This window comes from Protopterus annectens, chromosome 15.part0, assembly GCF_019279795.1.
Source record: "Protopterus annectens isolate FY-2018-M chromosome 15.part0, PAN1.0, whole genome shotgun sequence".
NCBI lineage: Eukaryota > Metazoa > Chordata > Ceratodontiformes > Protopteridae > Protopterus > Protopterus annectens.
The window spans coordinates 182038487-182061914 of record NC_056749.1 but is presented as its reverse complement, the minus strand read 5'-3'; the positions used below and the strand labels follow the sequence as shown (position 1 = coordinate 182061914).

Below are 23428 nucleotides of genomic sequence, written 5' to 3'. Positions count from 1 at the left end.
CTCACCAACTCAGTCGTTTTATGGATTACCGAGATAATTTGCCCGTCGTCATAAGTTGTCTAAAATAAAAACATTTGCTTTATTTTTAACATAAGCTCTCTTTGGCTATTTTTCTCCGTCCAAAATCTATCTTAAAAGTCTTGTTGCTTATTCCTTTCTCCTCTTTGTTTTATATTTATTATTATTTATTTAACATTTATTTTACCAGGATAAGTCCAACTGGACATCATGTGTTCATGAGTCCTGGGGAGAAAAGCTCCAAAGAAATACATGCTTTAGATAACAATAAAACTGGCATACAAGATAAGAGAAACAATGAAGTACAAAAAAACAATTATGTAGAACAATAAGATACTCAGGAGTAGTACCATTATTTACAATATATACAAAAAGTACATTTCAGGTGAGAGCATAGTGTATGCATTAAAGGCTTCAACGGGACACTTACATATGGAAAAGTGGGTCTTCAAGGGGAGTCTTTGCAGTTGCAGAGAGGGTTAGTATTGAGGTGTAATTTAAGAAGGCCTTTGAAGGTGCCTGTGTGACTTTGTAGCCTGAGTTCAGGTGGGAGGGTGTTCCATGCTTTGGCAACATCATGGGAGAATAAGGCCTCCCCAGAACTGTTATTGCATGGATTAACTTCAATCAGGTTTTTGATACATGAACATAGCTCCCTTTTAGGGTTGTGAAAGTTTAGCATGTTGACAAGGGCAGGACACTTCCCCGGATGGAAGAGAATTTGATGGGCTATGATCAATTGGTGGTAGCGTAGGAGGTTTGGAAACTCTAACCAGTGCGGTATAGTTAGGGATAGGCAGTGGTGGGAATGTGATCTATTACTGGCAGCAAACCTAGCTATTTTATTGTAGCATGTTGAGAGTTTGTTCAGGTTGGTTTTGTTAATATTGGTGACAAATGGAGAGGCGTAAAGTAGTGTTGATAAGAGATGAGTTCTGTCTATTGTTCTAGTCTCAGGGGTTAGGAATAGTTTGCAACGATATAGGCAACCTAGTTTTTTATGGACTTTATAGATAGTTTGGGATATGTGCTTGTTGTATTTAAGTTGATGATCAATAGTGATGCCTAAGAGGTTAGCCTCAGTTGCTGGAGTGGTGAGGGTGCCATTGGTAGACATGATGGTAAAGGTGGCGTTGCAGTGTTTGGTTGGGTGGAATAGTATTAGCTGTGTTTTTTGGGGTTTAATATTAGTTGGTAGTTGTTTAGCCAGTTCTCTACCTCAGTGAAGGATTCTTGGGCTTTACTTTGAAGTAATTGGATGTTTGTTGCTGAGCAGATTAGGGTAGTGTCATCCGCATACTGGACAATGTTGGCTTTAGTGGTAGCTAGGTGGAGATTATTTGTAAATATGTTTAAGAGAAGGGGGCCAAGGACTGAATCTTGTGGGACACTACATGTGACAGGGAGTGGGGGAGTAGGGAGTTGCCCCATTTGACAGATTGTGACCGGCTGTTTAGGTAACTGTTAAACCATTGTAGAGTGGGGTCATCAAGGTTGAGTTCTGCTAGACAGGTGAGGAGTTTATGGGAAACTGTATCAAATGCCTTGGATAGGTCTAAGAAGGTGGCAGAGACCAGCTTTCCTTGGTTCCTGTGAGAGTTTATGGTATTGGAAAAGTTAAGTAGGGCAGTGTTGGTGCTATGGGAAGGTCTGAATCTATGTTTGGTTTTAGTTAGAAGGTTGTCGGTTAGCAGGTGGGTAAGGAGTTTGTGGTGGATACATTTTTCTAGAATTTTTGAGAGAGGTGATAGGATTGCAATGGGACGGTAGTTGGAGAGGTCAGTAGATGGACCTCCCTTGTGGAGGGGGATGATGTATGAGGTTTTCCATAATGAAGGAATAGTATGCAGGGCGATAAATCTGTTAATAAGTAGGAAGAACTGGGTAGGTGATGGCCTTGGATGCAATTTGTAGATATTTAGCTGGAAGACTGTCAGCAGCTAGGGTGGTAGGTTTGAGTTTAGCTAAGAGATTTTGAATGGTAGGTGTTGGTACTGGGGTGAGTGTGAAGGGGGTGGAGTTAGTCTGGTAGTTTAAGGGTTGAGGTTGGGTTGTGGGTGATATTGCACTTACCAGGTTCAGTATTGAAGCGGTAAAGTAGTTATTGAAACTAGAGACTATATGTGAATTGATACCTTTGATATCTGGGGGTGGTGTGGTGACTTTTCCAGGCTGGAAGATGTTCACTGCAGCCCAGAATTTCTGTGAGTTGCTATGTTTCCTTTGTAGGGAAATATAGTGGTTTATCTTGTCCAACCTGACCTGTTTTTTTGCTTTATTTCTGAGCTCAGCAAAGCTTTGTCTAGTTTCGGGAGTTTTGTATTTTTGCCAAGTTGACCAAGCTTTGTCTCTAGTCTTGAATAAGATTTTTGTGGCTTTGTTTAACTAGGGAGCAGGGTTACTTCACAGTCTTATTGTTTTCAGTGGGGCTAGTTGGTTTAAAATCCCTAGGAATTTGGCATTAAAGTATTCTACTGCAATATCCAGGGGAAGGGTTTTTATAGGAGCCCAGTCACAGAATTTTAGGGCTTCTAAGAATTGTACTGGAGAGAAGTTTTTGTGGGAGTGGATTTGTAAGAGAGCGGGGGTGTTGGTAGGTTTTAGTTTGTGCCGAAGGAGAAAGGTTGGGTTATGGTCACTGAGGGAATCAGGTAGTATCCTGGACAGGTGGTCAGTATTGGGCTGGTTAGTCAGGATCCAGTCTAAGGTGGATTGACATTTGGTGGTTTTGTCAATTCTTGTGGGTGAGTGTATGAGTTGTATGAAATTATATAGGTTTATGTGGTTGGTGGCTATGGGTGAGTGTATGGTGTTCCAGTCTGTGTTGACATCACCTAGGAGTACAGTTTCTTGGGACAGGGAATGGGAAGCCCAGTGGAGTATAGATTGTAGTGTCTTAATGTTGTCTCCTGGTGGTATATAAATACTGAGTAGGTTTAGTTGTTTATACTGATTTAGTAGGATTTTGGTGAATAGGGTCTCAGCAGTGTTGCAATCTGGGGTTTCTTTTTAAAGTAGCTGAACTTTTAAATTAGATTTGTAAAGAAGGGCAATGCCACCATCTTTTCTGTGAGGTCTGTCTACTCTTAATATATTGAAACCAGCTGGAGTTATGAAGTTATCTTTAATGTGGGGTTTAAGCTATGTTTCTGTAATCACTATAATATCTGCGTTATATACAGAGATGGTTCCATGTAACTGTTCTGTTTTATTTATGATACTGCGAATGTTTAGGTTTAGTATGAGTATATCAGTGGATTTGTGTTTAAATGGGAGATTGGGGTCAGGTGTGGTATGGGTGTTGTTTGTTGGGCCAGGGTTGGGGTGAATATCACCTCCTAGTAGTAGTTGAGCTGCAATGCTGGTGATGGTTTTAAGGCAGAATATAGTTAGGAAGTGGTATTTGAGGCTAAGGTGTTTTTTAGATTGTGAGGTATAATGGATAGGAGAGGTGAGTTGTAAGATTAAAGGGTAATAGATAATTAGTTGTGTGTTTGCAAGTGTGGAGGGATTGTTTGTGGTGTATGGGGTGGGTGGTGATTTGATACAGTACATGGTGTTGGGTGGGTGTAAGGTGAAAAATGAGATAAATAAAGTAAGTACTGATACAGAAGGCAAGAGTAAATGGGGATGATATGTATGGTTGTGTGGTGTTGGTGTGGTTGGTAATTGAGCTCTGTTCTGAGTTATAGATGGGATGGTGGTAGATGGTTGTAGAATATTTGTGAGGGTGTTTTGGGTTTGATGGAGTGAGTGTGTGATTTAATTTTAATTACATGCAGTATAAATAAAATATTTTAAGTTATGCAATAACAACGTCAGGTAGAATACAATTAAAATAAATATTTCAGTGTCAAAATAGATAAGATGGTAAATGCATACAGTAGTAGAGTTTCTTATACTATTGATATTCTATTCAGGTACAGTTAAATAACTAACTTATACAACATATAAAATAGATGTTGTTGCCCTTCGGTTTATTTCTTACTTGTGTGGGCACGAATCCTGTTTGTTGCTTTTATACAGCATATAAGAAGTGCAGCACACCTAGGGTACGCTTCCACCAGAGATTACCGTCACTGCTGTCCACTAAGTGATGGCAGCTGTGAAAATCTATCAGACTGGCCCACTTGGGTCACCAGAGAAAAAACAGTCTCTGGGGACAAAAGAGTCCTTATGACCAGTGCTAGAATTCACCAAAGTCCCTTCCCAGTCCGTCATTCGTAAAACTGCTAAATCCACCAAACTAGTATTCTAATAAAGCAAACACACTTCTCCGCTTCCTGGCCTCTTACTGCTCTGTTATGTAGATTCACACCATCCGCTGCTCTCTCTGTCTCTGTTGCTCCACAAGCGTGTGCATATGCTCTATGCAGAGGACTCTGTTTCTGAAACATCAGACCTGGTTATATGTAACTGGATCTAACTGGGAAGCTCTGAGCTTGGCTAAGCGTTCTTTATCCTTCCAAAGATCTGTCTTGCAGCTAATCAGTACTTTAGGAGCTCCTCCACAGAAATGGTGTACTTCAGGATGCCACTTTATTAAAACATTATCAAAGCTAGTTGGGTTTGTGACATCAGAGCAGATCAAAACAATATCTGCATTCTGGTATGAAAGTGGACAAAGTCTATCATAATCCACTTGACCTGCAGTGTCATACAAGTTCAGCATAACTTGCTTATTTCCAACTGTAATGTTAACACTGTACTTCTCAAACACTGATGGTGCATACTCCTACCTCTGGAAAATCTCCTTTTACATAGACCATGACGAGAGAGGTTTTTCCACAGCCTCCGTCTCCCACTATAACAATTTTCACCTCATAAATCCTAGGTACAGCGCTGCCTTTATCTGTGCCATTTCCAACCACTCCATTTTGCTCGGTCATTATCTCAACCCTTTATTTGTGACCAAAAAATTTGACAGTTGTTTTGTTCTTAATATAAATCTTAAAGGTATTCAAAAACTCACAGACGAACATCCCACGTGTGCCCGAAGACAATTACCTCCACCGGTCCTCGAACTAGCTCAAACCTGAAAACATCAGCAGAAATAAAACTCAGTCTTGTCTGGACCTTCCAAGGATAAAAACACTTCTAAAACAGCAGGCTATTCAGGACAGCGACCTCGTGGCAGGGCCTCTTCCAACAACTGTGGCGGGGTAAGCAAAGAAGCGCGCTTTTAAGTTGTGATGTTAAAAAGCACTTGTTTCCAAAGAAATTTACTCTTGTGATGCTATATAATTTGCCTTGGACAGATTAGAGAACTAGGCAATAAGGTATATCAGTAATGCAAAAGAGCTATAACCACAGATATCTAACCCCTTCTAGCCAGGAAGCCAAGGTAATGGTCTGCTGAACATCGGGTAAAGAGGCACGGTACAAGGGTTAACATCAGTCCCTCCTTCTGGTTCACACCTTGCAGATTTCAAACAAGATATTACAGAACGTGTGTGTGCGTGTATGTTTGTGTGTGTGACACACACACACACACACACACACACACACACACACACACACACATCATTAGCTTTTGCTTTTGTACCATATTTTGCAGACTGCAAGTCAAGTCTTCCACTGCGGACTGTACCCTTACCTGACCTTCAGGATGCACACACATGCGTGCAAATGTTCACACACACACACACACACACACACACACACACACACACACACACACACACACACACACACACACACACACACACACACACTAGAAATTTCATTCTATTAGCATTGTTTGATGAAATATATGTCTTCTCATCATAGAGGTGAACTGAAGTATGTGCTACAGTCCATTTAATTGAGGTTTTGATACTAGTTTATATGAGGAAGGATTTTGGATTTGTTCAAAAAACAAAATTCCAGTACAGTAAATTATTGTATGTTGCTCTAGGAGAGGTCCCATAAGGACAGCAATATCAGTTTATTGAAAGGAATGCAGAGGAAACCTACTGAAATGATACTACTAGCAATTAGATGAGGTAAAGCTTTTCTCACTTGAGACCAGAAGAGTGAAACTGGACATAAAATATATGCATAATTTCATGTAAATGAAACCTGTTGTTGCTCTGAACAGGAAGGAGAGGTGGGAAAGGAGTGGACATAAGTAGGAGACAGAAGGAACCAAGTCCACCTTGGATCTTTGAAATCACTTTTTCATGGACAGGGTTGTGCCCTTATAGTTATGTCAGATTAGCTCATCTGGTTAAGCAATGAGTCACCATGTTTGATTATCTCCAGTGTTTGGGTTCAAAGCACATTGCAGGTCAGTTAAGTGACACAACAGGTACCACACTCACCTTTGGTGCAGAAAGCTGTGTGTTCTATTCCCACACCAGGTAGATCAATTTTAGACACTGCAGAGCAGTATAATGGGGGTGCTGCATTTCTGAGTGTGCCATGCTTCAGATGAGACATTAAACCAAGGTGCCATCTGTTGTTTGAGGGCTGGCATAATAATTAAGGTGTTTCTCACAAACAAAAGGTACAAGGTTTGATTCCCACCTTTGAAAGAAAATTGGAAAGTGGAAAGCTTAAAATGGCTTGCAAGGACAGTGAACCTAGAACGTACTTATGAGACTTCTACTGTGGCCCTTGTGACTAACACTGTGCTCTCTAAATTGTATAACTAGGTAGGTAGGAGGTTTGAAGCTCAACGTGGGAAGTGTGTGTGTATCTTGTCTATGTCTGTGCAATGCTTGGTGCTTTATCTTCTTTCCATAAGAATATTTAGTAGGGTTTGGGGTTGTTGTAATGGTTAAGGTGTTTACCTCACAGACACAAGGCGTAAGGTTTGATTCTCACCTTTGAAAAGGAAATTGGCTAGGCTTAAAATGGCCCACAAGGGCAGATAGTTTATTACTTACCTATGAACCTGTACTGTCAGAATGGGAAACTAAGATGAAATATATGGGGATATGTAAGAGAACATGATGGAGAAGAGGTGATGGGAAGGGTGTGAAAGGAAGGGAGAAAATATTGAAGAGACTTAAAGGGCAGACAAGATGGGCTTATTAGTTCTTTTTGCCACTCAGTAAATGTAACATACTGTAAAAGTAATGACTTATTTTAGTGTGGATTATCCATGTCATACTGCCAAAGATAGCCACTCATTTCTGCCCTTAGAAGATTTTCTGGGTCACTTTACAATTAAAACATGTTGCAGTGCTCTGTCTGCCTCCTCTGATATGATCACTTCGCCTTGCTCTTTTTACCGGCTTGCCCCTAGGTTCTGGAGATCCGTGACTGTTCAGTGAGCACCATCAGAGTGGTGTTTCAGGTATTGATGCTGCAGATAGTTTTATGAATGCAGCCTTCTTTAAAAGCTGCAAACATGCAATAACACTGTTTACACATGCCAGAGATTCCCAACCACACTTTAAAACTGCCTGGGTAATGGTCATCTTGCATGGACAATCAGAAGTGACATCAGCACTTGAACAAATGCACCATTCTTGACACTGTTGTCCTTATCAAGCCAGCATTGTTGCACAGGAGACTTCTGTCTGCATATCCCGGCCAATTATTACCATACATATTCAGGATGTCAGCAATAGGGCACCATATGATGACCTGTTAGGCACCTCTCATCAGTTCTATAAAACCAATTTCTATACAGAAGTTGAGCATTTTCATCATTTTTGCTTGTGCAGTAGATTTACAAAAAGAATGTGCTCATAAGCAGTTACTAGGCATTTGTCCAGGAGGCCATTGAGTAGCCATTTCCAGTTTCCCAGCTGCCCCAGAACAGTCTATGGTTAACTGATTTGTTCAGACTCACACAATAAATAATTGAATGCTAAAGGAATCAAACACTATACTACAGAAAGCAGCTTGTGAACAGCTCATATCTGTAATGTCTGTGCTAAATGCGAGGAATTAGATGTACAAGTACAGGACAACATTGATGCTGTGACCGTATGTTCAAGTTTTCTAAGTAAAATTTAGCTGAAAGCTTTACTTGTAGAATATGGAATGCAGTAAAACAAGACAACATTTTCAAATGAGAGGTGCAAGGTTTGAATCCAGGGCTCATGGCCATCACAAAATCTGGTTGTTGTACCCAGAATAATGATTGTTTCAAACTCAGAAGCACCATTCATCATTAAGCATTTTCATGACCACTTGCATTTACCTGCAATACACAGTGCTATACCCATGCTCACAGAAATACCTCTTACAGTAGCAGTTTACTTAAATGTCCTTGGTGTAGAGTTATCAGGTTATAGTGCCAAACCCACCCACCAGCACAGATATGCAAGGATACTAAGAGCTTTCTGCCCCCCAAACCTATGTCCCACATAGTATAACAGGATTAGATATTATACCTACTCATTTTCCTGGTTAAAGCATGTTATGTTGTTTGCAAGCATGTTATATCCATCACAGATGGATACTTGATGGTAAGCTGCATTTAGAAGCAAATGGCAGGGAATATGGATGATTAATAATGCTATGACCATAAGAAACCCCCACCCACAGTCTTTGAGGACTGGAGGGAATTGTTTGCTGCAGTATTTTGATTCACTTCCTTACCTGACAGACAAGGCGATGTCTGGTGTTCTCCAGTAGAGGGTATCCTCATCCTGAACTCCAGGTCAGACATTTTTCACATCCTTTCCATTCTTTAATTCACTTATACCTGTTCCTTTCTGTAAACCCACTGTCTTATCAGGTAAGCTGGCCTTTTCTTCCAGCACTCTGTGATGTCATCATAGCAGGCCTTAGGCATAGGCCAACTAAGTGGCCATCTAGGATGCCGCCCTAACAGGGTTGCTTTTCCAGTATTTATTTGTTTTTTGTTTTTTTTTTTGTAGTAAGGAAATTGTTTCTTTAAAATGTGTTGAATGAAGACTGGAAAAAATGAAGAGTAAAACAAAGTTTGTGAAAAATGAAGAAAAGTAATCTGAATGGTGTAGGTATACCAGGATGGGGACACCAGGTGGTGGGGGAGGGTGCTGTGGAGACATTTTGCCTATGGTACCAGCTTACTGAAAGTCAGCCCTGGATGTCATGCCTGATGTACAGTGTCCTTGTCTGTCCTGACTGTGCCTCTTGTCTTTACATTTGAAGAGAGATGTCATTTTGGACATTCTTTTTTCTTTTATTTTATTTGTTTTTTTTATCGTGCACCTCCTCCTTTATTTAATTGTCACATTTTGTTGGGAAGGTCTGTTTCACTTGGCCCAGGACCAGTTGTATGGGAAGTTTCAGGAATTATAGCCCTCTGTATGCTTTTCTTATGTTTCATAAAATTTCTTAACATTGAGGCATGCTTCTTTGCTTTATTTAATGCTATTAAAAGTAAGTAAGAAATCTATAAAAATGTTTTTGGTGGGTGGCAGTGAGCACCCTCCTGCACCCCTCATATAGGAGACTTCAACTTATCACACTTAACTTATCACACGGTCACACTACAGTGCAGGAACATGAACAAAAAAAAAAAAAAACAGTGACAGTTTGCACCATACAGTTTAGTATGGTTTCAACTGACCTCTTGCTACACATTTAAAGTACATAGTAACTGAAACCTTATTTTTACAGAGGTAGTAGCAGGGTGCATAGCTTTTATGACAATATATTAACCTGCAGACATTCAGAAAGGGACACAAACAATTTTCCAAGGTATACACTGCAAGTGGACACAGTTTTATGTGATAAAATACAAGTTGTACACTAAATCAATATTTATAGTACATAATGCACCATTAGTCAAATCTGGAGACTTTTGTACAGTGTCTGCTTAGACTAAATAGTGCCTTTGAAGGTTTATTTTCATGTGGTTAGGCAATGAGGAAGAAAACCAATAGCATTAAGGAGGAATGATGAAGAGGGTTACAGTTCAGAGGGGAGGTTCCCTCTTCATGCAGATTGTATTGCACACACTGCATTGTTTTGTAGCCCGTTTCTATGTAGTCCTCATATTGTATAGTGCTATAAATGTGGTATACAAAGCTTTTACAGCACTTCTTGAATATGACACCTGACATTTGTCATACACATAAAAGAATGACTTTTTTCTTCCATAAAGCAGATTTTACATTCTGTATGTGAAATTGCTTTTTTGGCAAGATATAAATACGTTCTCTCCTTTAGTGGCAAGCTGCCAGACTAGGTACACTGATTCTTTTGACATCGTTTACCAGGAAGCACACATTATCTCTCTTATATAGGTGAGCAAGGAGCTGGTTTTGTTGTAGAGAGGAAAATGCCTGCGTCTTTAAGTTGCTATTAATTTCGCTGTTAAGTCTGAATTAACAGTGCCAAAGTTGAAGATGGAACTCTGGAGTGAAACCGCATTTGTATGCAAGCATGTATAGAAATGAGAATTAAGATAATAGAATTCTCAGCATGTCTGGCAACATAGTAGCAAATGTCATGGTACATTCCTGTAGATAAATGGCTTCCTCTGAGTTTAGAATACACCTAAGTACCTTTGCTCTACCTGTGATGCATTAAGATGGTTTGATGATTGTGGTGTGGGTGGCAGATACATTAGCCTGGGAGGTCAGCCAAAGGACTGGATACCCTTTGGAGCAGTAAACAGCTAAATAATTTTGAACAAGCACGAACAGTACCTTCTATCACCTGATTGATTGCTTACACATAATAAGTAACCCTAACACTTTAAAGTCCCGATTTGTCAGTGCACTTGGCTGTATTGGCTTTTGTGGGAGGTGCGGATTAGTTCTGGAGGAAGATCAATACACAGCAGCGCTTTGCCTCAACCTGATCAATTCTCACTGAAAGAGACATTACACAGGGAAAATGATTAACCCTCTTTGCTTTCTTGCTCTTTGCTAACCTTCCCCCCTCCCTAACATATTCATACATAGGCAAGACAGCAATATGAGAAATTAATAGTAAAAACGTTACAATAAAGCTGTGTGTGTGCAGTAGACAGAAAATTTGAAAAAATTACATTTCAGCTGAAATTGCTGTAACAGACTGTCCCGTATTTTTTTCTTATAATATGGCTTAAATTGGATGCATCTTTATTGTCATGTGGTTTGACTTGTGCAAACGACACAGTGAGCCAAGGCTAGTTTGCAGATGGGGTGTGGCTGAAATAAGGATATCATGAAGTTACCATGTAAATGGCCAACAAGTAGTAAAGCTTGTAGGTAACAGACTACCAGTAGTGTCTATATGTTCTAGGTTGTCACCGGTATGATTTTATGTGGTATGTTGTCACTAATATGTGCAGTGACTCTACAAGCACTGTGCACAGCTTTTCATTTTTTAACTGTGTATTTTTGCTTCGTTTGCACAACCTGTATTTTTTGCCCCATGGTTTCATGGTGGCGTTGTGCACAGCCTGTAGGCTTTATTCCATACTACTTGCTGTCAGTGTGAACACATTGAGTTCATTGCTGGCAGTATTCACACATGAGTTCATGTCACTTGTGTCTATGCGTGTCTGTTGGTATGTATCCACATGGGATCACTTAGTAGCATTTGCACTCTGGTGTGTGTCAGTGATGTACAGCTATGCATTTATATTGGCATGTACCCATATGGTGGTGGTCTTGGCAGTGTTTACAGTTTGGAAGTTTTATACCATGGCCTCAAGCTGGCATTGTCCACAGACTAGATGTTGTAGAAAGTAAATCTGGCTGAAATGAAGTCTGATGGAAGTGATTGAAAACTATTCTAGCAACTTTCATCCTTGCGGACAACTGATTCCATCCTTTTTTTTGTTATACATCTTTTTGTACTATGCTTTAAGACTCAATTTTTGCATCTGCTATAATTTCCTCATTTAGCGGTATTTATAACTTTACGATAATTGTATCTGTTAGCTGCATTTGCTTTCCACGTGCTTGCAGTTGCAATCAATGGCATCTGATTCAGTTAATAGATGCCTTTGGTGTGCAAAAATATATTCACATCCTGAGTTATTTTTATTTATTTATATCAATTTTTAACAAGAATAAGCTGACTGAGCAAATTGCTCCTTTTCAGTAACGTCCTAGTTGAAGAACTCAATAGATAAAGTACAAGTAAATTTTAATGTCTTTGAATTGAGAGAATCAGCAGTCTGGCATATCAGTTAATTTATGTATTTATTTATTTTTGCAGTTTATTAACCAGGAAAGTTTATTGAGCCATACAGAACCCGTTTTCAGTGGAAGCCTAGGGAGAAAAGCTCCTCAGTACAATAAAGAAAACAATTGGACAAAAATAAATACAATGGTAATATGCGATTGTCTAACATATTGGATTACAGAGTTAAAAACAATTAGCAATTCAGTGGCCAGACAAATATTAGTGATACATTTAGCAGAATTTTTAGAGATAATTATTGCATAGAGGATTTTTAGATAAACACGGCATAGAAAGTAGGGAGATAATATATCATTAGAGCTGGGTATTCAAGGAGGCTTAGTGCAGGTACAGTTCCAGGTAAAAGATGGGTAAGTGTGTAGAGAAGTTCTGAAGTGGGCAGGATTTGGGATAGTTCTTATTGCTAAAGGTAGAGCATTCTGATTCTAGACTAAAGAGGAGAAGTTGGCCCAGTGGCAGGTTTGGTTGGTGAACCCAAAGAAGCTGCTGATTCTCAGATCTAAGGGACCTATTTGGGAGGTAGAAGGTAAAGCTAGAACTAAGGACAGGGCAATCAGAAGGTTTAAAGATAAGTTTGAGCAGTGGTAAGTTGCAGATAGCTGAAGCAGTTTGGAAGTTCCAGACATTTTAGGGAGTGAAGAACAGTACAGTAATGGAAGAAGTTTTTGAAATTTGTTCTGAATTTTGCAATTTTATTTTAACATGTCTTGAGTTTGGCTTTTAGAATGGTTTGGAGGTTGGTGAGTAGATGGGTGCCATGCATTAGGGAAGGCAGCAGGTAAGAGGAGGGAAGGGTTTGTTTGGAGGAGGGACTAAGGAACTGGTTGTGCCTATAGAGCATTCCAAGTTTCTGATGGGGTTTTTGAAGTTTTGATGCAGGTGTGTATCAAATTTTAGGTATTAGTCTGTGTATGCTTCTAAAAGTGTGTGGCTAACTATTTCTGTAAGTGCCTTACTCTGGGAGTAGATATTGAACATGGCTTTGTCCAATGGGGTTGACTTTTTGGGGGTGAAAAGCATGATCTTGGATTTGTTTGGGTTAAGGGCTAGGTGTTTTTTTAAGTATCCATGACTCTGTGGTGGAGAAGGCTGTTTGGGTTTTGAGTGTTTGTTCAGAGAGAGAATCAGCTGAGCAGACAATGGTTAAGTCATCTCTATATTGAATAAGGGCTCCATTGGTCATATATGAATGGAAATATTGAATAGGAGGGGACCAAGTATAGAGCCTTGAGGAATTCCAGTAGAGGTGTTAAGATATGAAGAATATAGAGCTTTGTCATTTGGCGCCTGTTGTCTGTCTTTTAGATAACTAGAGAACCAATTGAGACAGGTGGGGTAAAGTCCTACGTTAGTGAGTTGTGATAGTAGCAAAGTGTGGGAAACCGTGTCAAATGCCTTTGATAGATCTAAGATTATGGTAGATACTATTTTCCCATTATCACGAGCTCTGTTAACAGTAGCCAGGAAAGAGGTTGTAGTGATGTGGCCAGGCCTGAAACCATATTGTGTGGAGGATAGGGAATTAGCTGAGTGTGAATGCACTTTTCCAAGATCTTATAGCTAAGGGACAGGATAGTGATTGGGTGAAAGTTGGAGATATCTTTGTTTTTTACTGCCTTTGTGAAGAGGAAGAATGCAGGCTTTCTTCCTAATTTGAGCACATAAGATTCTTGAATGGATCTGTTCGGATACTTATAGTGAATGCAATGGCTTCAGCAGCAATATTTAGAAATGTTGGGAGTAAATTGTCAGGTCCATTAGAGCAGGGTTTGAACTTAAGGAATAGTCTTTTAATAGTTGTAGTAGAAATGGGGTTGATAGTGAAATCTGGGGTAGAATGGAGGTTGGGTTTAGGTGTGGAAGAGGTCCTTTTAGAGATAGAGTAGGAGGAGGAGGTTTTTTTTTGTGGAACAGTGTTAGGCTGCGTCTGTCATGAGGAAAGCTGGTGATGATGTTGGCTATAGGATTTATAAAGAAAGAGAGAGGCTATTTTGTGAGAAGGTTTGTCAGGGTGTGGACAAAGGTTGTTTTTTGCCCCAGGGTTCTGGAAAGAATGAGATGGAATTCTAGAATGTTTGAGGGTTTTGTTTATGGTTAGACTGCAGTTTTCTGTAGTAAGTGTTTTGTCTTTATGCACTAGCTTTCTTACCTATTACAAAACTGTTTAAAGTGTATCAGGGTGTCCTGGTGTTAGTTTAGTAATGTTTCCATGCTTTATCTCTGAGATGCATCAGATTTCTAGCAGGCTTTGTCAACCAGGGAGCATAGCTAGTTTTGATGCTTTCCATGCGGTGTGATGCAAGGCTCTTTAGTGTGTCCAGGAATGTAGTATTAATATTTTTGAGGATATCATTTAAGATTAGAAGGCTGAAGTCAGTTAGGGTTATTATCTGTTTGTACTAGTTGTGATATTGGAGAACTGAAGGGTTGTGGTGGATAAAGGCAGGGAGGTGGTCACTCAGTGCATATGGGAGAGTGCCCATGAGAATCCAATTTAGGGTGGATCCTATGGTGCTATCTCTGTTTGGTCTGGTTGGGGTGTTAGGTAGTATGAGGATGGGGGTATGATCATGCTTGTGAGTGAGTGGTAGATGAAGAGTAGAGCTGTCTAGGTATGAAAGTAATGGGTGGAATAGATATTTAGGCAAGTAGGTGTGGTGTTATTGGAGGCCTTTTGAGGTGACGTATTAGTAAGCTTGGAAAGAAGGGTAACTGGACATGGAATAAGTTTGAGTAGGAGTGGAAATAGAGGTGTTGGGAAATTTAGAGAGAAAAAGAAATTCATGGATTGGTTAAAAGGAAATAGGGGGAGGCGATACTGATGGTTACGTTTAGGAGTAGTAGGGGTAGGATAAGGTAGCAGAGTGAGCCCAAGCGAAGAGAGGGCGAATGGAGCCAGCAGCTGCCTTTTGAATGGCAAAACCAGTCATCAGCTTCACTCAAAGGTTTGCTTTAGACAGAATGTGAAAAACAATTGTATGGGTTAGACAACAGAAGAAAGAGAAGTAAAATTATCTAAACAATAAACACGTAAGGTAGACTGTTAAATTTAAATTAAGCAGCATGGACCACTAGTTAAAAAAAAAACAAAAAAACATGGAGATATGACACAGAGGACTGAAAGAAGAAAAGTATTACAGTGGAATAGGTTACTGGGCAAGATAGAACAAGTTTGTGAAAGTAAAAAGCAAGGTAAGGAGATAAAAGCAAGTGGGGTGGGAAATGAGTCAACCACATCTTTGTGATGTGCGCCGCTTAAGGCAACTAATGTAAAGCAGATTAGAATGCAACGTTACAAAAACATACATTAGTCAAATAAGGGGACTGGTAGTCCTACACCAATTCACAGGTTAATGTTGCCTCAGTGCGTTAACCTTTGGTCACAACTCTTGCTTCAGTAGGTCAGTATCTATAGGGATTAAACATTAGTCAAATAAGGGGACTGGTAGACCTGAGCAGATTTGCAGGTTAGTGTTGTCTCAATGCATTAACCATTGGTCACAAGTGTTGCTTCTGTTGGTCAGCAGCTATAGGGATTAAAATTTAAAACAAAGCAGTGTCCTGTTCAAAAGAACAGCATAGCTCTTTATCAGCACACGCACATCACCAGATAACTGCAAGCTGGGGGGTGGGGGGGACTGTGAGACACAGTAAGAAGCAAAAGATCTCATAGTGGCTTCTATATATCATGGAACAACATAGCATTTATTGTTTAATATCTGCCCTTTGTATTTCTAACCATCATTTAGGGAGGTTGTCATAGTTTGTAGATTGCTGTTGTTGCATTCTAGTATCTTTAAATGTGTTGGGTTACATTGTTGCAGTGCTATTTCTCTTAACCCACAAATCTGCATCCTATTCTATAAGACTTATGTTATATGCTATAGTCTGCTGATAGCTGGAGAAACATTTCTGTTTTATTTAATTATTTTCTTCCTGGATGTGTACTTAAGCTGCTGGTTAGTGAATGTTAGGCTCCAACAGCGAACAGTAAATAGCTAGTCCTCTATATAATCTTATGCCATACAACTGAACTGATTGCCTTTGGTCACGTAATGACTGAGTCCATAAAATATCTTTAACTCTGGTTTGACCAGTCACCTTTTTCTTATCCAGTTACATCCAAAATGTGAGAAATAAAATTAAATCATTGCTATGCCAATGCAACAGAGTTACTGACCCTCTAACAAACAGGTCAGGTTTCCTATGGCCAGAGGAATTCTACCCATTCTGGAGTCAATGGCACCACCTCTCCTAGAAACGTTACAAATTATGCAGGGGTACATCTGTCTATTCAGTTTGTAAATAATTGTATCAAACACTGCTTAATACTATTTATACAATACCGATTTTCTTTTTTTATTTCTAGCTGTTTATACATTAAATATATCTGCTGTTCTGCTTATTTTTTTGTCATTTTTGTAACTAGGTCATGACTGAAAAAAAGGCCATTGGTCTAGTGGGATTAAACTGGTCAGCAAAGCATAAATACATAAAAAAACGCAGGAGCCGAATGGCCAGATTCACATTCCTACTAAATAAATGAGAGAAAAATATAAAAGAAAAATTGTACTGGTGATCAAGAGAGAGTGAGTGCATTTAGTGTCAGTCAAGCATGGCAAAATGACATTCTGTTCTTTCTAGGTTAAATTACATCTGTGCTGGTTGGAAACAATTCACTGTAGTAATTAGCATTTGAAAATAGATGAGCTTTAAGATTAGTAATGAACTTTGCAATATGTGTGTGTTTTCTTCCCATATATCAGTACTACATTCCACACTTTGTCCAATATGTGAAAGGCTTTGGAATTGGATTTTGGGATGGTGGTCATTGTGTCCAGTGTTTCCCTTGGTCTATCACAGTATGTGATTCAACATCTTACTTGGTAATATGAGCACCTTGGAAGAAACATTCAGGAAGATGAAGTCTTTATGCACAGAAAGCATGTAATATCTGTGGTGTGCTTAGCTGGTATATGGTCAACATCTATGTATTCATACATGTAGAATGAGAGAGAAAGAGACTGAGCTTATTTACAGTTTTTATAGTAGAATCCACATCTATAGTCACTTGATAGTGACAGAATATATGAAAAATAAGTAGACTGTAGTCATGTCTGGGGTTCTGTGTGTGTTTGTGTGGGTGGGTATGGGTGTGTGTATGTGTACCCACATGCCACTGCATACAAACGCATTTCTTTATATTGGTATTATTGCCAAGACTATTTAGTAAATAGATATGTCCATTTTAGTATGTGTTCTCGTGCTGTAGTTTCACTTGAATGCCAGTAGCTGAGGAGTAAAAGAATGCAGTAATTATGCCTCAATTCTAATAGAAATGCCAGCAGATGTGAAAAACAGTAACAAGAAAAGCAATTGTATGTAGAGGAAGAGGGTAGAAACACGCACACAAAAAAAGAGAGAGTACAATGAAGTAAGAAAACTCTTAGGAAATTTACTGCAAAAGGAAGTGAAGATGAAGTTAAAAGAGGAGAAAGTTACAGAATAATTTTAAAGGGGTTACAGTAGAATGCCTTGTGCTACAACTTGCAGTCATTTAATCACAGTCTTTGATTAAATTAGCCGAGGACCACTACAGAGAGAAGACATATGCTCTTGGTGGATGTGGGCAAGAGAGATTTACTACAGAAAAGCACTTCTGAAGTTGCGGTACATGTTAGCAGGCTTCTACATATCTCTTGCAAGCGTGCGTTGAGTCTTCGTTGACTCTTGCTTTCCTTTCTGTGGTTTTCTTTCCTGTTAGCTGGCTGTTTTCTTACTGTAGCATTGTTTGGCCCTCCTTATGCATACTGATGCATATATTTTATTGTTTGCAGGTAGTATATGCTGATTATTTCTAGAAGAAGAAATGTGTGTTAAATGCACATTGGATTACCTTTTTTGATGTAACCACTGTGCATTTACAGTTTTAAATAGGCGTAAACTGAGAGTAAAGAAATATTTCCTACATTGAAAAGTATATATATTCTTTAATTTCAGGTCAATAATTTCATTATACACTGTAAAAGTCTCTTGCACAGTATTTCCATTTTCTTATATCACACACACAAGCTATAAATTGGATTTTATGATGGTACAAAGCTAATCATCTTCTTTTGCATTATGTATTAAATAAAAGAAAGCGGCTAGTTTTTCAGGAGTGAACACATTAGTAAAAGAAAGAATGTGAAAGTGTACTAATATATACTTAGAGTACATACTGAGTTGATTACCTGACAATCAGCCAAAATAGTGCTTAGTTTTGTCAGAAATGCTTTGTTTTTTTTTTTCATATAATGTCTTACTGTCGATCTAGAAGTAAAGGAATGAGAGTGAAATGTGTGGGTTTTCTGTGTCTTAATTCTGTTTCTAGTGTGTGTATGATACTTGGGGCCAAATTCAGAAGGGATACTGTTAGTGGTAAGACCTAAGTAGGGCTGCTAACACTGACAAGTGTCCCTTTCTAATTCAGAGATAGGCCCACCGCAGTGATCCAGAGTGGTTGGTAGGATCACAGTGGGATGTCATCTCCATGGCTCAGCTCATAGCGCTCAACCTCTTGGGATGCAAATCTGGGCAAAGTCAAAAATAATGGGGAGACAACGCCCCAAACATAGGGACACATTTTAAATATTGCTCTTATAAACTTAGAAATTTTCTAGAATAAAAAGAAGGTCTGGTGTTACCATGCATTTTCTGTGGGATATGAAGTCTGAAGTATAAATGCTTGTCATTATATAGTGAATTTGATCCTTACAGATTTACCACAAAACTCCAGAAAAAACACAAATTTTATGCGGATCAGACCAAAAATATGAGCCAAAAATCTGGACAGTTGAGTGGTATGGCTATCAGCTGTATGTTAGTGAAGCATTTCAGGGGAGTGACCTGTACCAATTACTCGTGCTCATTTCCAGTAAAAGCTTGTGGCAGGTTATTTAAGCAGCTGAGCAATTCTACATAGGTTAGCGCAGCTGGGCAAAAGTTTACATTCACCCATTATTTTCATTTGCATTACAGAAAAGTGGTGGGAGTCTAGCTGACGAGTAGTGGTTAAGGTGTGTGCATGTATGTGAAATAAGTGGCCTTAGGTAAGTGTGTGTGTGTGTGTGTGTCTATGAGACTGAGCAGGTTGTCACAGTAGGCAGGTTAGTTGGGGATAGATAGGGTAGATGAATTGGTGAGTGTGTCAGTGAGTGTGATCAGCCAAGCTGAGGGTATGTTTGTGTGTGTACGAATGTTCACATGTGTGTGTCTGTGTATGTGAGGTTCTGTCGTACCTGTAAATTCCCTTAAGCTAAGAAGGAAATTCTGTAGTATAGGGGCAGACACTAGACAGCAGGAAATTTTAATTACCGCACTCCACTCACTTAAAAAGTTAATGGGACAACAGTATTGCAGCAGAAAAGACCTATGGGAGACACTAGGCAATAGGGATTGTCTGTAAATGTTGCCATCAACACACTTAGTTAAAAAAACAGTTTTACAGCAAAAAAGAAGTATGGTGTGTGTGGGCTAGGGGAGGGAATAGTAGACACCAGGGTTACTGTATAAATATTACACCTGAATCATGTAGAAAGTTAGTAGAACAGATTTTGAAGCACAAAAGATGCAAGACGTGGTAGTGACAGACACTGAGGACATTCCACAAAAACTACCCCCTCTCATTTAAAAAAGATAGAAAAAGTTTTGAATCTTGCACCCTTTGCACAGCAAGGCCTCAGCATAGCATCAGTCCTCTGCAGTAACACTAAACACAAGGGATTCCCTTGAAATATTACCTTAAGTCACAAGTAAATAAAGCACAATGGAGAAGAGAGTCTCAGACCCCCACACCCTTGCCTCCTAAACCATCTCATTAACATTTGAGTCCTCTGCACTACAGGAAGGTCTTACTTATTAGATGTATTTTCTAAGTGATAGGAAGTATGAAGTCGTAATATTTGGTATGATAGAATGCAACGGCTTGTGCACTACGAGGGAAAGGCCAGGTATAAAGTAAAATCATGTTCTGTCAACTTACGGCTCAGGGATAGGCAAGAATTATGTGTGTGTGTGTGTGTGTGTGTGTGTGTGTGTGTGTGTGTGTGTGTGTGTGTGTGTGTATGCATGCATGTTTGAATGTGTTCAACCATGTGTGTGAGAGTGACTGAGGAACGGAGAGTGTGCCTATGTGATGCATGGCCGCCAGAGGCGATTACTCCAGGAAGCACTAGCATTATTACAACATGATTCAGAGAATGTAAAATAACCAATAATGAGGTCTTTCCTCATTTCGACTAATGTGTTTCTAAGTCATGCTTTTTTGTTATTGTGGAGGCAATGACTTTTGACTTCAGCTGTTAGCATCCCTGGTAGGATTCTTTCTGAATCCAATGGCTGGAGTTGAATTTTGTGTGTTTATGTGCACTTGTTATGCTGGTGGATGACTGCATCTTAGCATTTTTGGTACAAGATCACTGAGTAATGCGGTTTAGGAAGTTGTTTCCTTTTCTTGACTGTTCTGCCACCTAGGAATTGACATATCTAAAGTAGCAGGAATATGGGGTTAATGGAGACATGCTACCTACAAAAATACTTTTATTATGGGCTGGATTCAATAAAGCCTACAATAAGTATACACAATGGGCAGGATTCACGAAGGCTTGCACGGAGTCTAAGAGTAGTGTAAGACTCCATGCAGCCTTCGCGATCCAGGAACAGCCCTAAATTCCGTGTAAGAGACCAGTTAAACGTCTCTTACATGGACTGGGCGTGGATATGCTAATCACCTCACTTGCAGCCGAAAGGCATGCAAATGAGGTAGATTAGCGATCCAGGAAGCCCAAAGCAGCCCGTGTAAGAGCCGTTTTAGCTGCAGAAATGTACTCAGTTGACAACTGAGTACGTTTCTGCAAAAAACACAATGGAGCCATGTCAGCTCCAAATAAAGGGTGCATATGTGTCAGGCAGCATGCCAATGGCCAAATATGTGGCCATTGGCAAGGTACCCTGATGCAAATATAAGAATTTTTTTTTTTTTTTCGGCGATCGCCGATGTTTAAACGCAGCACAGCCCCGCGCAAATGGGCTGCACTGTATAAAACATAAAAATGAAGGTTATAAACCCACAAATGTGGGTTTTATGCAATACATGGATTTACAATGCAGGGACCAGCAGACCAAAAACAACATGGCCACCGTTTAGTGGTTGCTAAGGGGGGAAGCTGAGTCTAAGACATGTAACTAAGCATTAGTAGGCAATCTGATGTAAAAGAGTGTTAGGATACTGAATTCCACTGTCGCATAGCAAATGAGCACATTTTGAGTAGTGTAAGAGATACATAAGGGGGAGGAATAGAGTAGGAGATAGGTGACATCACAGGGGGGAATGGCAGAAAGAAATGCAGTTCATTGGAGGTCAGTGTTACATGACAGATGTCAGACACATATCATGGAAAGAGGAGTGCCACAAGATAAGCATGGGAAAGTCAAGAAATGGAAGTTGTACACTGTTGCTTACACCAACGTTTCTTGCTGGGCGTGCATGCACACGTGTGCACGCCATGAGGCACGAGTAGGGCAGTGTGCGCGCGTGAAAGGCAGACTGAGCATGTGGGAGCCTGTTGGCAAACCTGTAAGACTGATTGCGTTGGTGTGCGTGCATTTTAACCCGAATAAGCAGATTCTGAACCGTGTAAGCATGTGCGTGTAAGCCACTGTGAGCGTGTTTCTGCTGGTATGGGCGTTGCTCCCCCCTGAGGAAACAGAAAGGAAAAAGGAAGCAACAGAATTAGTAGGAAGCTAGCAGGGAATACTGCTGGAGCTAGCAGGTGAAAACAATTAGAAGCAGGCAATTACACAGGCAGAATAGTAGCTCAGCCAAGCACGTAAAACTCTGCAAACAGCAGTGCAGGATGTTTCTCTCAAGAGACACTGCAAGACAGGAGTAATTTATTAGAAGTGAAAACTGAAAAAGCTGAACTCAGAGCAGAAATGCTAGGGGCTGCCATAGCTGTCATAAGGAGACATAGGCTACTTGCTGAGGGTGGTGACAATGCAAATGGTGCCAGACAACCCACAGTGAGGAGACGGAGAAGAGTGTACAGGCCCAGGGTCACCTACCATGGGTTACATAAGCTGGAGATAGTAGAGTGCTATAGAGTGGACAGAGACCTCCTGCAGCAAATTGTCGAGCTGTGCAGGCCACGCCTCACACACAGAACCAACAGAGGGTAACCCATCCCAGTGGAAACCAAGGTATGTGTTGGCCTAAGAATACTAGCAACAGGTACCTTCCAGAGACCAACTGGTGATATGATGGGGATATCACAGGCATCAGCCTCCAGGGTACTGCACCAGTTCCTGGATGCCATGTCAGCACATGTCGGTGATCATGTATATTTCCCCAATGCCCGTGAGGTATTGGCCAGCAATATGCGTCTCTTCCAGCAAATAGCGGAATACCCTGAGGTAGTGGGTGCAATAGACTGCACACATACGCATCAAAGCACCAGCCGGTGAGCAGGGTAGGGCCTACATTAACCGCAAGGGCTTCCCCTCCATCAACTGCCAGGTCGTGTGTGATGCCCAGGGCATAATAATGAATGTGTGTGCTGGCTGCCCTGGGAGCTACCATGATTCCCATATCTGGCATTTGACGCAGCTGTACCAGACATTTGCCAATGGGGACATCCCACATGGACACCTAGTGGGGGATGCAGGTTATGCACTGGAGCCGTGGCTGATGACACCCATCAGAAACGCACACACACCTGAACAGGAACACCATAATGAGGCACATACACAAACGCGTAATGTAATAGAGCATGTGTTTGGGCTGCTGAAGTCACGGTTCCGGTGTCTGGACACATCTGGTGGAGCCTTGCAGTACTCACCAACTACATGTACTCAAATTGTCATGGTATGTGCTATGCTACATAATATGATCTTGCGAAAACAGCTGCAGCAGGACCAGCATAGGGCCGGGCCAAACAGCCCCCCACCATTGCCAAGGCCATCACAGGCAGTGTGTGACTCGGAGGAGGAACAACCTGAGCCTGCCCCAGTAGGCAGAAGGAGGAGTGCCCAGTATGCCCTGGCCTTGGCAAAGAGGCAATGCATAGCACATACACTGGCTCAGTAGGAACCCTGGGAATGATACCCCTCTCTGACTCACTCATATAATAACAGGGATGCCTAAAATGACATAACCTGTTCTCAAACATGTACAGGGAGTATAGTATGTGCATCCGACAGAGGCAGCCCTGCAGCACCACCTGAGGCATGAATGCCATGTGTTAAGCAATGTAACACTATGTAGTATATGCACACTTGATGACCCTGACTAACATCCTACCCT

General features: G+C 40.5%; 2 protein-coding genes across 2 annotated transcripts in view; one reads left to right on the top strand and one right to left on the bottom strand.

The window, feature by feature from the left end:
* Nucleotides 1-23428, top strand: part of NEXMIF (neurite extension and migration factor) — a 1441710-nt gene that overhangs the window by 693389 nt on the left and 724893 nt on the right. The window lies entirely within an intron of this gene.
* LOC122789808 (rho-related GTP-binding protein RhoF-like) lies at nt 4415-4907 on the bottom strand. Its single transcript, XM_044057250.1, is given in 2 exon segments — nt 4415-4756; nt 4758-4907. Coding segments are annotated over 2 exon segments (492 nt in total).